The 15,882-nt window shown below is 40.7% G+C and overlaps 1 protein-coding gene across 7 annotated transcripts in view; it reads left to right on the plus strand.

Annotated features, from left to right (window-relative positions):
- The window catches only part of TTLL5 (tubulin tyrosine ligase like 5), a 286,366-nt gene that overhangs the window by 200,743 nt on the left and 69,741 nt on the right, over nucleotides 1-15,882 (plus strand). For all 7 annotated transcript variants that reach the window (XM_039232207.1, XM_039232212.1, XM_039232208.1 and 4 more), the window contains one exon: nucleotides 6,723-6,940. In XM_039232207.1, coding sequence (XP_039088138.1) covers nucleotides 6,723-6,940 — 218 coding nt within the window. The remainder of the gene's footprint in view (nucleotides 1-6,722; nucleotides 6,941-15,882) is intronic.

Consider the following 15,882-nt stretch of genomic DNA (forward strand, 5'->3'; position numbering starts at 1 on the left):
GTTCTGTCCAGATAAGCAGCTGCATCTTGAGATCTGCAGCTGCTCTTGAGAGCAGATCATTTGAATTAGGAAGAGGCTTCTGTCTTAGTTGCTAAAGGAGACAGAGCCTCCTTGAATTGATTTTAGAAATAAAAGGAAATGGCAGAGGCCTTTCAATACCTTTGGCCACTCAAAGCTCTATCTCAAGTACAAAGCTCTGTCTCAGGTATTTGTGTCCTCAGTCCCTCTTGGTAGGAACAGTAGCATCTTCTGGTTTCTGCCCCATCCCTGTGAGGGTTACAGCACTGCCCACTGCCTTCTCGGCAGTACCAGAAGTTGTACTGTGTTTCTCTTGCTCAGCCGCCAGTCTTGTCCCAGCTGACAAACATTGTGAGTGGAAGACAGCCAAGAACTCCATACACTGTGAGACAAAGGCCTTTTGGAAGCTTGCTTTTGCTAAAATAGAAACAGCTACCCTCACCCTCACCTTGGCCCCAAGCTTTTTACAGCATCACATGATTGTGTAAATGACACAAAGTGTTCTTTGCCTTGAACAGCTCTTGGCTGGTTGTAGTCAGGTGAGTGATCAGCATCTTTTGTGCTCAGGAAGATGTACCATTCCAGTCCTTGAGCTGCCAGAGAGCAACATTCTAGAAGCAGTTTTGTGAACTATGGAATGAGAACTTTATCAAATTTAGGATAAAACTCAGTGGGGAGAATAATGCATAAAAATGTTTGCTTTTATGGAACCAAAGTAAAAGGGGTACAAAAAGACACTAACACATTGAGGTAGAGGTTAACATTTCCTGACTTTATCTACCGTAATTTAAAAAGAGGAGGGGAAGGCACCTGAAAGACTCAGTCAGTTAAGCATCTGACTTCAGCTCAGGTCATGATTTCACAATTCATGAGTTAAAGCCCTACGTTGGGCTATGTGCTGACAGCTCAGAGTCTGGAGCCTGCTTCGGATTCTGTGTTTCCCTCTCTCTCTGCCCCTGCCCTGCTCAAGTTCTCTCTCTCTCTCTCAAAAATAAACATTAGCGGCACCTGGGTGGCTCAGTAGGTTGAACGTCCGACTTCAGCTCACATCATGATCTCATGGCTCATGAGTTTGAGCCCCACGTTGGGCTGTGTGCTGACAGCTCAGAGCCTGGAGTCTTCTTCAGATTCTGTATCTCCCTCTTCCTCTGCCCCTCCCCTGTTTACACTCTATATCTCTCTCTCTCTCAAAAATAAAAATAAACATTAGAAAAAAATTTTTTTAAACAAAAAGCCCCATTAAAAACAAAACATTTGTTTAAAAAAAAAAAGTGAATGTAGAAAGTTATTTCACTACAAAGAGCTATCCAGCTCTGCTCCATCACCAAGAAGCCCAAGTAAAGACAAAAAGAAGTGTTTTTCTGGAAGGAATTTAGGGGGGAAAAAAAAAACCTCCCAGAATTTAATCTCTGAACAGTATTATCTTTCTAGTAAGAGAGCCCAGATCTTGCTTCCCCATAACCTTCCAAGTTGCAGTCTGTGTTCTGTCTATCAGAAATTCCTCCTTCCCACCCACGAGTACCCTTCTGTTGTGGGAGAAGGAGGGCCTTTCCAGTCTTTGGCCTGGGGCCAAGCCAACCCTCACACTGTGGTTTTCTCTGAGTCTCCTCACTGCAGCATGACCGTTTCCCACACCCAATAAAGAAGCAAGAGTCTTGTATATGTTGACCAGGTCTTGAGTGGGGGCCAGTGCTTACACAGCTCTCACATTCCCAAGGCATTGACTGATGACGGTGTAGCCCCTTCCCTGGGCTGTTAACCCACAAGTGCGGAGTGCTAACATTGTATAGCCAGACACACATTTCTTAGAATTTTTATGGAGAGAACTTTCTATTCTTCTATCCATTTATGAATGACTATCAGGACAAAACAATTCACATAATCTATTGTTGATGGAGTTGTAGGATTGGAGCCAATAGTTGGTATGAGAGGCTGATTTCTGCCAGTAGTTAATAAATTCATTAATATATCTGCTTTTTAATATTGCCTAAGTATTTCTCTGGGTTTCTTTATCAAATTTGATTGCTTTAATCTATTATACTTAGCCTTGGCTTTCTTTGGTGAAATACCTGGGAACTTGTCTACATTACTGACTCTTTGGAAGTTTGGACAGTACAGAATTGTGATTTCATTGTCCGTTTGGTATATTAGAGTATGATTACTAAACAGCTGGGAACTAGAACATGTTTTACTGTATTTGGAAAGAGTATCTGCCTTTTTGAGACACAGCACATTTGCATTATATTAAGGCTAAAACAAGCTGGACTCTTGGGTAGATTGAGGATTATATCTCAGCTCAGGATTCCATTTCACTGCATCTAACAGACACTGCCCTCCGCCCCCCCGTCCCCCGCTGCCATAGCTTAACAAATTAGAAAATATTTTTTCCCTCATATAATCAAAAATCTAGAGTTAGACTCTACTGAACTCTGTGGTACTGTCAGGAGCCCATGCCTTTCTTGTCTTTATCCTCTGCAATCCTTAGCAAGTAACTTCCGCCCAAGACTTGTCTACCTAACACCTAGATATCTGTTCTGGGTGGGAGGAAGAACAGTAAAGGGCAAAAATTGTGTACTAACCCGGTTTGCCCCCTTTAAAGAGCTTTCCTGAAAGCTGTACCTGGAAACTTCTGTTTACATCTCACAGCTATATCACATGGTTATTTCTAAGTACAAGAGAGATTGGGAAATACACCTTTTTTTAGGTGGGCCCACATCATTACCCAAACAAAAATTGGGGCAGTATTATTGGGAAGAAAGAAAGAAGTATTAGTATCCATACAAATTATAGTCTCCTAAGCAATAAATCCTCCTAATTTCTTCTATTTTGTTACTTGAGGTAAAAACTGATCTTATCACTAAGGAATATTGGTGTCTAAGGTCCTGCTACAACATTTGCATCTAGGAAGATGAATTTATTTTTGTTTGGAATCTACAGAAGAGCTTGCTTACATTTTGTGGCTAAGTGTTAGTTGAACACAGATAACACTCTAGGCACTATTCAAAGTTCAGACAGTGGTCCTGTTACCTCTAGAGATTACATCTCTGTAGAAACACAGGGTTGACTATTTTTTTGCATAGGAATTTGGTTGTTGCTAAAAAAAAAAAAATGAGTAGTAGTTATGAGTTTCCTTACTTTCATTTATGGGGTAAATATTTTTTAAGCACCTGTTATGCGTAAGGCATCCTACTAGGCACTGCGCATGAAACAAAAATTAATCAGATGTCATTCAGCCATCCGCAGTGTGCATTGTCCAGAAGGAGAGAAAAGTACATACATAAGTGGCTGTAACACAAGGTAGAGTGAGCTAAATGTGATAAGACACACACAAATAAATTGTTACAAGCATTCAGAAGAGGAAAAGATGATTCCGGCCAGAGAAAACTGAGTAAATATGATCTGGGGAACCCAAACATATGTTTTCGTTTTAAGCGTTTGCTTTCACAGCTAGTGAACATCATCCTAAGACAAGAAAAATATGATGAAAAATACATAACCAACTGCCATTCACAGATCCTGCAGATAGACAGATCTGCATGTCTTCCCATCCTTTGGTTCCCTCAGCAAACAGAGGTAGAGGTTTGGGAAGGAATGGAGCATTTGCCAAATGTCTACAATGTGCCTGGTATTTGGCCTATTTCAAGAATCCTTTATTGAATGCCTGGGTGAAATTGACATATGTGATTGAATCCCCAGTAATCCAGGAAAGTAATTGTAATTGCCTCTGAGGGAGCTAAAGGTCAGAGAAGTTCAGTAACGTGAAAAGGTCACCCAGTTTATGAGTGCCAGAGCCTACATTTGAGCCCAGGCATGTTTGACTACAAACCCATGCTGTTCTTCACTTACCTGAGTCTCTGCCTTTCACTGATGATCAAATCTGGATTTGAAGGCATAATAAGTGTTGAACAGTGAACTCCTTCAGCCCTGTAATGCTGAGCCCTGTACCCACCTGGTTGGAACTGGGGCGCGTTTTGGATACTTGACCAGTACCCAGAGTTAACTTTGTTACCTGCTTAAATCTTATGAGAACTTGACTTTTTGACCTTTGAATAATTTATTTTTGTAATAAATAACTACATATTGATGGTACCAAATTCAAAAGGTTATAAATGAAATGTAGTAAACAATTAGTTTTCCTCTCTCCTGGACCCCTAGCTAACCAGTTCTTTCCCCATGGAGGTGCCTAGTTTTTTGTAAATCTTTTCATAATTGTTCTGTGCGCATACCAACCTTACGTATATGTGTTTCAGTGTGTTTTGTGTGTCTGTGTGTATGGTTGTGTATATTCTTTATCCTTTTTTACACAAATGGGAGCTGACTACATTCACACTGTTCTGATCTTGCTCTATTTATTCATTTTTTTAAATTTGTATTTAGATGTCCCAGCAAGATTTTTTTAACAAAAGGAAAAAACCTCAGTGATCTCAAAAATAAGGTTAGGGTGTCATCACAGCAACATGTATTGAATAGATGTTTTTTTCTGATGACCATTCCTTTACAACGTGAAAAATCACATTCAATAAAGAATATTTTCATTTCCAAGAACCCTTTGCTAATAGTGGCTTTTCTTTCTTGGCTGTTCATCCAGGGAATTTGTTTGTGGTTGCTGTAGGCTCTTCAGCCCTCATTCAGGTTTCTAGTCTCCTCCCCATTCTGAAAGAGGCATCTTTCACTCTTCAGTCTAAGCTCACATCTTGGGACATAGTGATGAAAATAAACCTATGGTAGCCCTTTCCTGCCTCCCTCCTTCCTTCCAGTTGGGCCTCTCCCACAGATGTTGACACCCTCAGGTATGGAAATGGTGCTTGATAGGAAGAGATTTGTTTTTGAGTCCGTCTTGCTGCACTCTTTGGTTACTTGTCCTCAGAAGGTTTCCTGGAGCAGAATCAGAGCTCCTGGGCCCTCTTGGACCATTTGAAGACCTTCCCACATGTACATACCCCCCAGTGTCTCCCTTCTGGTTTTGCCCATGGGTTTGGGTCTTCCTTTGTTCCTCTTTTCAGGTCAGAAATGGAGGTGAGGGAAGAGCTCTTCAGTTTCCCCTTTGGATGGTTTTCAGAGATGAAGAACATCTCAGTCAGATTGGTCCATCTGAAAATGCTGTAACTCTCTACTTCTGAAATTGCTTTGCCCTTTTTTTTTTTTTTTTTATATTTCTGAGAGAGAGAGAGACAGCGTGAGCAGAGGAGGGTCAGAGAGAGAGGGAGACACAGAATCCGAAACAGGCTCCAGGCTCTGAGCCAGCTGTCAGCCCAGAGCCCAATGTGGGGCTCAAACCCACGAACCATGAGATCATGACCTGAGCTGAAGTCAGACGCTTAACCTACTGAGCCACTCAGGTGCCCCTGAAATTGCTTTGCCCTTTGTTAAGCCTGTCAAACACATTTACTCCACACAAGAGTCTTTGATCCCCCTCATACCTGCCCAGGCCAGCACCTTGGGACGTATTTCCCTGGAATGGGACATTCCAAGGCATGAGTGTAGAAGGATTGGTTAACATTTTACTAAAGCTAACCAATTTATTTTTTTTTATATCTTAAAACATAAAAGTCATAAAAGACAAAAATAGTATTAATAAAGTCTCTCTATAAGGTGATGTTCCCAAGAGCATCTGATCTTACTCCTTAAGGCCTTGCCAGAAGGAAATGACATTTCTCCCATGTCTCTTTAAATGCAGTGTCTATGGATGGAAATCCATTGCCAGGAATCCTTTTAATAAAAAAAATTACGTATTTTGTCAATTATATATTTTTCTCTTAATATTATTTCACATTTAAAGCTTTTATAATGCATGCATATTAAAAGCAGTATTAATAGTATTGAATGATCAGTAGCAAAATTTATGACCCCCCCCCCCAAAAAAAACCCAATTGCTAATGAGGTAAATAAGTTATAAGAATTTTTCAAACATCTACTTGAGAAAGTATACATTTACGTCCTAACTACAGACATACATTGGTGTTTGTGATATTTAGCGGTGATTTTTAGGGCTTTATTGATTTGTGGTTTACCCTCTAAGCAAATACACATTTGTACTGATCTTATATTCATACAGTAACTAGTATTCAGGTAGTAATTTTACTTTTGAAAGTATTTTAAAATGTAAACTCTTATGTTAATCTTTAAGTCAACAAGGTGTTAAAGAATTCTACAAACAGTCCTCAAGGCCATGCATGGTCTGGCTCTTTTGTTCCAGCCTCCTCTCTCCACCCTCTCTGCTCAACATCCCCTTGCCACATTGGCTTCTACCCACTCCTCAAATGTGCAGACCTTCTAGAAGAGTTCAGAGTTGTCTGAGTGGGCTGGAATTGAGTCAAGCTTCAAGCCACTTTTGTTCTTGTGCTTTATTTCTAGTACCTGACACCCAGTAGGAGACTTTCATTAAATATTTGTTGAAGGAAATGAAGACAGAGAGACCGGATGCTTTTCTAACTTCCACAAATGGATAATACATAGTGCCCACATGCCCTCATTCCCAGCACAGTGCACGTTCAACAAGCCTGGCTCAACTCCCTCCTTCTGGACATGTCCCTTCCCTGAGTCTGGACCTGCATTGGTATTCTTAGAGAAGTTTTTCCTAAAAAATTACTTTCACAATTTCCCTTTTCCTTTTGTCCCACCTCAGGATTACAACCCAGTTCCTCATTTATAGCAAATGGGTTATGAAGCATCTCCAATGACCTTTTTTCTTGTTTTCCTTGTAGGCCATCTTTGGCAGCCAGACACTACCTAACTCCAATTTATGGACAATAAATAATGGTGCAGCTTGCAGAATTTCAAGTGCCACAGCCAGTGGCCAGAAGCCAACTACTCTGCCGCAAAAAGTGGTGCCACCTCCAAGTTCTTCCTCCTCACTGGTCCCCAAGCCCCCAGCCAATCACAAACAAGTACTCAGGAAGACAACATCCCAGAGGGGCTCCAAGTAAGTTTTCCTTCATCTTCCATTCTGATTCTTCTGAGTCGTGTCAATTCTGTGCTAAGAGTACTCTTCATTTATGAGGCCTTCAAAATAGTTTGTACTGTGCAGAAGACAAGAACACCTGATGGGGACTAAACATCGCCTCTGGCTCTCGGCCCAGACTACAAATCAGAATCACCTGGGGAGCTAGTGGACCATGCTGAAGTTTGGGCTCTATACCCTGTGGGAGGGGCAGGTGCTGCTCTTAGGTTCCCTGAGGACTGTGATGAGTGCTAATGGCAGGGTTCAGGGTCATTGCTGATAACTAAGTCTTTCAGCCTCGATCAGACAGTACACTAGGTAACAGTGCTGAACTGTGGTCTTGGAGAAAGGAAATGCAAACTTCTTCCTGATGTGTTTTTGTTTTTTTCCTGGTCTTTCTAAAGGGTCAGATTTTTTCAATTTCATATAAAGTTCAGTACACCTCCCCCCACCCCCTTGCCACACGTATTTGTTGTTCACTGTTAGGCATTTGAATGGGAAGACATTGGATTGGGATTTCATTGAGGGAGTTAACTTCATTGGCATTAGTCAGCAGGCTCTGCATAGCAACATGTTTCTAACATCTTTTATAATCTGCCTATTTTACCTCAAAAAGACATTTTCATGCCTAAATCAAATTTTTTCATGTTACATTCTTCACTCTTTCTCCAGCCATATTTTAGCTAGCAAACGAGAAATAGTCTAGTAAAAAGTTTTAGTTCTAATGGCCTTTGTCTATGTTAAATTGGGGAACTTTTCAAAGATGCCCATAAGAAGCAGACCTTCCCCTATGGATAAATACCTAGAGGTGCTTTGTGTATTTCTCTTGTTCTCATTAAGGCTCCTTATTCATTTGTCCTTCATTGTAAGAACGAATTCTAGGACATAGAAAAGGCAGTCACTTTTTTTTCCCCTTTGGATAGGGAATCAAATTCTGGATTTGGATGGAAAACAGTCCCTTGTGGCTGTTTTAATTATTCTGCTGTCGTTATTCATTCCTCCAACAAATGTTTATTCGGTGCCTACTAAGTGCCAGGCGCCATTCTAGGAATAATTGGCATTGTAATGACTTTACAGAACTCTATGGAGCAGTAGGGGAGGGTGTTAGGAAAGGGGCAGTTTGAGGTTGAAGTCCAAGAGCACAGTGAGAAGGAAGCTATATGGCACTTCAGCCTGGAAAGAGTAGAATTGAGCCCTCAAGGGTGTAGCTTCCAGAGCCAGACTGCCTATATTCACACCCTCATGCCCTGGTTTACTAACTGAAGACCTTTGATAAGTTGCAAGTTAACTTAATCAGTTAGCCTCAGTTTCCTCATTTGTGAAGTGGAGATAAGAAAGAGGATCTGCTTCATCGGATGTTGATAAATGTTAGCAGAGTTAATACCTGTAATACTTCGCATGCAGAACATTGAGAACAAGACCTAGCACACGTAGGAACTCGGTGAGCCTTAGTTACCGTCATAAACATTCTAGAACCATGCTCTCTTTCTCAGGTTCAAGAAGCCTGCAGTTAGGTAGGAGAATCAGGGAGCCGGACATGAATGTTGAATTTGCTAGTGTGTGCCTTGTTGTGGATCCTGAGTGTCGCCAGTACCCTGAGCTGGCCTGTGGTGGCCTGTGTGGCCAGCTCGTCCGCTGGCAGGGAGGGGGGCTTGTCAGCAGGCAGCAGGGCCCTTCACTGCCCTGAACTCAGTGCTGGCTGGGGAGCTCTTCAGCCTTTCGAGATGAAATTGCGGCTCAGTGGACAAACTTTGCTGCATTTTTGTGGTTTCTTCTCTCTGACAGGCAGGAGTGTGGGAAAACCGGAAGCAGCTCAGCACCAAAAATGCACAGAAGGGGGGAAAAAAGCAAGATTTCTTCAGAATTTAAGAAATAGAATCCAAGTAGCAAAAGGCATGCTGTAAGGCGTTGTTCCAGGAAATAGTTTCCAGTTTGCCTTTAAAATTCTAGCACAAGTCTCTGAAGCTAAATAACTCAGTACTAATGGAGACCTTTGCATTCCCTCACTTACATGTATAATGTACAGGGTCTTGGGGAGCCCCACAGTTTTTAATATTCTTCTGACTTTTAGGGAAAGGAATGGCATTGTTCTTATTTGATCCAACTCAATGAAAAGTTCCCTCTAAAAAGTATTCAGATAATGTTTTTTTTAACTAAACTTTTTATTTTATAATAATTTTAGATTTACAGAAAAGTTGTAGAGATAGAACACATAAAAATAGGAACACCCCGTTTTCCCCATTGTTAACAACATTTATCACCGTGGTACATTTGAAGAAGGTACCATCCTGAGAAGCTGTCATTGATACATTATTAAGAACTAAACTCCAGACTTCATTTGGATTGATGAAGTTATTATTTTATTTTTTATTTATTTTTTTAATGTTTATTCATTTTTGAGAGCCCTAACACAAGCAGTGGAGGGGCAGAGAGAGAGGGAGACACAGAATCTGAAGCAGGCTCTGGGCTCTGAGCTGTCAGCACAGAGCCCAACATGGGATTCAAACCCACAAACCGTGAGATCATGACCTGAGCCGAAGTCCAACGCTTAACTGACTGAGCCACCCAGGCATTCCTTGATGAAGTTATTTTTAATCTGGAGAAAACGTTCATGGATCCTTGAGTATCAGTCAATAGATTCTTATTGTTCTAAAGTAATTCATGTTCGTAGCCTGCCTAGCAAGTTACTTAACATTTATGTGACTTTGTTTCCTATTTAAAGTGGAAATAATAATGGTACTTGCCTCATGGGGTTATCCAGAGGAATGAATGAATGAATGTCAGGCACAAATATCATACCTGGTACATACCGTATGCTAAATAAGTGTTAGGCATCATACGATTATCACTTAGGTTAATACTGGGATGTCATTTCAAGAAAATTTTCATGTAACTTTTTACTTTCTTCCTGCAAGATAGGTTGCTTCATTTGCTAGGAGCTCATTTTGGCCCTTATTCTGGCTCCGTTCAGATTAATCAGGAACCATCAGTTATGAGTGGTGATACTGAGTCACACTCAGGAATGCCAGAGTGGCCCCAAGAGACACAACTAATGAGAAGTTGTAATGAGCTTTGGACTGCGCCAAGCCCTGTGTTTTTGGGTTGAACTTCAAACTTCTCCTAGCACAGAAGTTGGCACTGGACAAATATAGAAGCAATTTCCAAGAGCATCAAAGTTTCCACATCCTAGAGTGTTGAGTTTAGAGAACAATAGAACATAAAAGATGGAATGTCATTTGGATGTTGGTGCAGAGGGAGTTGAGAATCAGAACAGTGGGGTCCTATGTCTCTCTGATAATAGTCAAGTCGCTTTCCCTCTGAAGGTTTCAATTTCCCATCTGTAAAACAAAACCACTGTCCCCACTGAATAATTAACCAAAATAACTTGTTTTCTGTCTATTCCATTGAAAGCTTTTTATGAGCACATTTGTTTTTTAATCCTGTTGCTTTGCAGCCATTTCCTCATCCCCTCTTGGCCCAGAAGTTCTTTGTTACAGTCCTCAAATTCATATACTTATATTTCCTTTAGCTAAATCTCGTTTGTCATTCTGTGAAAAGAATGATTTAGATTTTTTATTTTACCCTTCCTATAGGGCCAATTGCCTTTCTTGATCTTCCTCTCTAGTGTTTGCAACACTTCATAATTTAGTACCCGCTTCAGATCCTCCTTTTAAAACTATTTGTGGTATTTCTTCCAAACAGTCAGCTGAACTAAGAGGAATGACAGCCTAGGAACAAATACATGCACATGAACTGTGTCTTCCTTGTAAATGACCTTTTTCTCAGAGCCAGACTCATACTCTCCAGGAAACATGAAGAAAGAAACCTGAAGAGATTAAAATTTGCCAGGGTCATGGGCAAAACTCACAGGCTAGAGATGACTTCGCAAGGGCAGAGTCAAAGCTGTTGTACCTGGGGCTTCTCTGAAGAAAGTAAACTACAAAAGAAACACCGGGCTTAAGTAAAGTGCTTTTCTTTCAGTAACTGGGATTACCTTTCCTTGCCCAGGATTTAGGATATTCTACATCAGAGTGACCTCAGTGGAAATTGAAGGTAACTGCTTGTTCTGTGTCAGCACCCAGGACAGTGGTGTTTGTTAATGGCTGCTGGGCATTAGGAAGGGAGGAGAGTCGCCAGGAGCCCAGCAGCGTGGGAGACCAGTACCAGTTCACGTGACCTGAGCATGTGTGATGTTAGCCATATGATGAAAGATGCTCAGAGATTAATGTCAGACAAATATAAAAATGGGGATCGGGTTTAAAAAATATGCTATATCTCTTTTTTTATGATTGAATATTTATTAATATTTATTGTAGTCATTGGGGGTTTGTTTGTTTTTCTTTTTTGTTTTTGTTTTTTGTTTTTTGCAATTTACATCCCAGTTAGTTAGCATGTAGTGCAATAATGATTTTAGGAATAGAATCCAGTGATTCATCCCCAACATATAATACTCAGTGCTCATCCCAACAAGTGTCCTCACTTTGCCCTTTGCCCATTTAGCCCATCCCCCCACCTGCAACTCCTCCAGCAACCCTCAGTTTGTCCTCTGTATTTAATGGTCTCTTAATGCTTTTCCCCCTCCCTGCTTTTATATTATTTTTGCTTCCCTTCCCTGATGCTTATCTGTTTTATATCTTAAATTCCACATGAGTGAAGTCATGATATTTGTCTTTCTTTGACTGACGTATTTCGCTTAGCATAATACATTCTAGTTCCACCCATGTTGTTGCAAATGACAAGATTTCATTCTTTTTGATTACCGAGTAATATTCCATTGTGCATGTGCCTGTGTGTGTGTGTGTGTGTGTGTGTGTGCGCGCCACGTCTTCTTTATCCATTCATCAGTCGATGGACATTTGGGCTCTTTCCATATTTTGGCTATTGTCAATAGCACTGCTGTAAAATATTGGGGTGCATGTGCCCCTTCGAAACAGCATACCTTATCCCTTGGATAAATACCTAGTAGTGCAATTGCTGGGTTGTAGGGTAGTCCTATTTTTAATTTTTTGAGGAACCTTCGTACTGTTTTCCAGAGTGACTGCATCAGTTTGCATTTCCACCAGCAGTGCAAAATTCGTTTCTCTTTGTCCACATCCTCACCAACATCTGTTGTTGCCTAAGTTGTTAATGTTAGCCATACTGACAGGTGTGAGGTGGTATATCATTGTGGTTTTGATTTGTATTTCCCTGATGATGAGTGATGTTGACCATTTCTTCATGTGTCTGTTGGCCATTTGGATATCTTCTTTGGAAAAGTGTCTATTTATGTCTTTTGTCCATTTCCTCACTGGATTATTTGCTTTATCTTTTTAACATATGAGTCATTAACATGAGGCAAAGTGATCGGCAGTTATAATGATCCAAAAATAGGTTCTTGATGTGAGGATACAAGATGTCATATCTTCTATCGGCCTTTCAGCCTTTTTTCTTATGCATAGTTTCAAGAAATATGATTGAATCTGTGGTATACCCATCCTTAAGTACAGGATTCTCTAAACTATGCATTTCCAAAATATATGATGATAGGCTTTTAGTGCTGAAAGATAAAAGATTGCAAGCATAGTACAAGGTTATGAGTGTAGCAAGGCACACAGCTCGTCAGTGGCAGAGCCAAAGCCAAATCTTTGTCACCTACTGTGCCAATTGCAGACTCTTCCCAGTAGACCACCAATTTCAAAGGCCCCCACCAACCCATTCACATCCATTCCGTACAGCAAATGACAGGTTAATCATCCTAAAATATTGTCTTTAGGAAAATGCAATATAAGCACTTAGGAGCTCGCTCCCCTCCCTTTCCACACCAGTTTTACTGCTTAAGTGGCCACTGAAATACTCAAAAGGAAGAAGAATTATTGCCACTCTCATACTAAAGTATGGGGAGAATTTGTGTTAAATGTAGCATGAAAAGGATTGAATTGAAGAACACTACTAAAAGCTTTTATATACTCTCTTCCTTTTGAGAGTGAAGTCTGGGAAATGGGTGGGCAGCTTGGAGCCCACCAGATAACACCCTCTCACTCTGAAGGGCAGGGCCTGGAAGTAGGAGGAGGGAGGGCTAGTCAAGGAGCCTGCCACTTAGACTCTTTGCTCCATCAGTCCTCAGCTTTTGGACCCCTGTGGTGACATTAGGAGATCTTAGGGTTTGCTTTTGACATGGATGACAACATCGGTCAGAGAACTGAGTGCTTGTAACCACACCTAACCAGAAGTTGCCACTAGTGTGTGTATGGTCCAGTGGGGAGGGGAAGGACATGAGAGTCATGGAATGATAGGCCTTTCCTTGGTGATTCATACTTGGGTAGTTTACATTAGAATCTTCTCATCCCTGCCACTAAGATGTTAAAACGGTTATTAAAATGGGACTCTGACTGCTGGATATTTCCCATCTCTCATTTTTCTTTTATTATCTGCATAGGAAAATCCCTTTATGAAAGATTTGGGCAGGATCTTACGGATTTTGTAGAATCCGTACCAGTTCCTCCACGATCATGAGCCTTTAACGTCAAAATGACTTTCCTCTCTGAGGGTGAGCAAATATTTAACAATCTTGGGGGCTAGGAATAGATGGTATAGCTTAAAAGAAAGCTCCATGGAGAAGATTTCAGGGAGCTGCCAACCTCTGAAATATGTTAAAGCAAGCAAGAAAACATTTTAGAAAACCCCTAATGTTGGGGTGTCTGGGTGGCTTGGTCGGTTAAACGTCCGACTTCAGCTCAGGTCATGATCTCACAGTTCGTGGGTTCAAGCCCTGTGCCAGGCTCTGTGCTGACAGCCAGCTCAGAGCCTGGAGCCTATTTCAGATTCTGTATCTCTCTCTCTCTCTCTGACCCTCCCCTGCTCTCTCTCTCTCTCTCTCTCTCTCTCTCAAAAATAAATAAAAAACATTAAAAAAAGAAAAAGAAAATCCCTAATGTGTATTCTTGACCAAACTTAAGCATAGAGTGCATTGATGTGGAGAGTGTTAAAGAGCTATCTGATGGGGCGCCTGGGTGGCTCAGTCGGTTAGGCATCTGACTTCAGCTCAGGTCATGATCTCACAGAGCTCGTGAGTTCGAGCCCCTTGTTGGGCTTTGTGCTGACAGCTCAGAGCCTGGATCCGCCTCCTGATTCTGCATCTCCCTCTCTCTCTCTCTGGCCTTCTCCGACTCGTGATCTGTCTCTCTCAAAAAAATAAATAAAACATTAAAAAAAAAAAAGAGCTATCTCATGTAGACAGCAGGCAGTCTGCTGTCGGGGAATATGAGAAAAACCTAAGTGAAAAATTGGGTTAAACACGGTAAATTGGGCACTGTAGAAAATTGAATTAGTGAAATAGAGGACAGATTTCAAAAATTCTTTCAAAATTCTGAGGAAAAAGTATACACAGATAAAAATATTGAGATAAAAGATGGATTCCACCTAAAATAACAAATTCCAGAAAGAGAAGTAATAGTCATTATATAGGCAAAATAGACCTAACATAAGGACATGAGGGTTGTGAACAATGTAATTGTGAGATTAAATTAATAGGTACACAGTTTTGTGCCCTGAAGAGCTTCCATGGAATATTCTTCAAAACTAGAACAGGGGCGGTTAGGTGGCTCAGTCAGTTGGGTGTCTGACTTCGGCTCAGGTCATGATCTCACAGTTAGTGAGCTTGCGCCCCACATTGGGCTCTGTGCTGATTCTGTTGTGCATGTGGATTCTGTTGTGCATGTGCACACGTGCGTGCGTGCACACACACACACACACACACCACCCATGTGTCCCTCCCCAGCTTGCACTCTGTCTCTCTCTCTCAAAAATACATAAACACTAAAAAATGTATATTAAATACTAGAACATTTCAATTAAATCCTCAAAGAATAGCAAGTATACAGAACTCATACTCTGGCTACTTTACAATAAAATGAGATATTAAAATAAAAGTCTGGACAAAATGCCCAAATCATTTTGGAATTTTTATTTTATTTAATGTTTACTTATTTTGAGAGAGAGAGGAGAGCACATGAGCAGGGGAGGGGCAGAGAGAGAGAAAGAGAGAGAGAGAGAGAGAGAGAGAGAGAGAGAGAGAATCCCAAACAGGCTCCATACTCAGCGCAGAGCCTGATGCGGGGCTCAAACCCACAAACCTTGATATCATGACCTGAGCCAGGATCACGAATTGGACACTTAACTGTCTGAGCCATCCAGCCATCCCTAAAGTTGAAATGCTTTTTAAAATAATAAAAAGAACTGTACATATCAAAACTTATAATTGAAATGTAACCAAAGATGTACTCAAAGGCAAATTCATAATCTTAGTTATTTTCATTGTTATGAGACTGACACGCTGCCTACTGCGCTAAGGAGACACCTATATTTTTCATTGTTATAATGTAGGAAGATTGAAAAGAAATTAACCAAGATACAAACAGCAGATTGGCTTCAGCTGATACACTGGCTTTGGCTGATTACTTAGAGTGTTTTGTTGACAAGAGTTATGAGCACTTCTCTGAGCCCAGCAAGCAAGAGTGCTCTGATAGATTAGTAATGTCTGCTGCAGACAGGAAGAATGAGTGGTGAATATGCACACCACGTATTTGTCATATCTGAACATAGCTTCCATCTGCTGAAGTCAGAAAAGGGTCAATAAAACAAAGCTAAGAAAAACAGATCAAAGGAAATCAAGAAGAAAAGCAGTATAAAGTGAAAAGCAGCAAAAAGTTAAATTCAAAACCTTATTTAGCTTAGGGTATGGGGAAAAGGGAGGATAAAATAAACATAGCCGTGCCAGAAAAAGAAGAGAATTAAAAATAAGAAAACGGTTTTAACAGTAGACATAGGGGAGACTGAAAAATTATGAGAACGCTGCATAATTCTGTGCTACTAAATTTTAAAACTGAATGAAAGGTAGTATTTTTTAAAATATGAACTATCAAGATTGGTTCTTGAATAAAAAGAAC

This window comes from Hyaena hyaena, unplaced genomic scaffold, assembly GCF_003009895.1.
Source record: "Hyaena hyaena isolate Hyena2069 unplaced genomic scaffold, ASM300989v1 scaffold_65, whole genome shotgun sequence".
Classification (NCBI taxonomy): domain Eukaryota; kingdom Metazoa; phylum Chordata; class Mammalia; order Carnivora; family Hyaenidae; genus Hyaena; species Hyaena hyaena.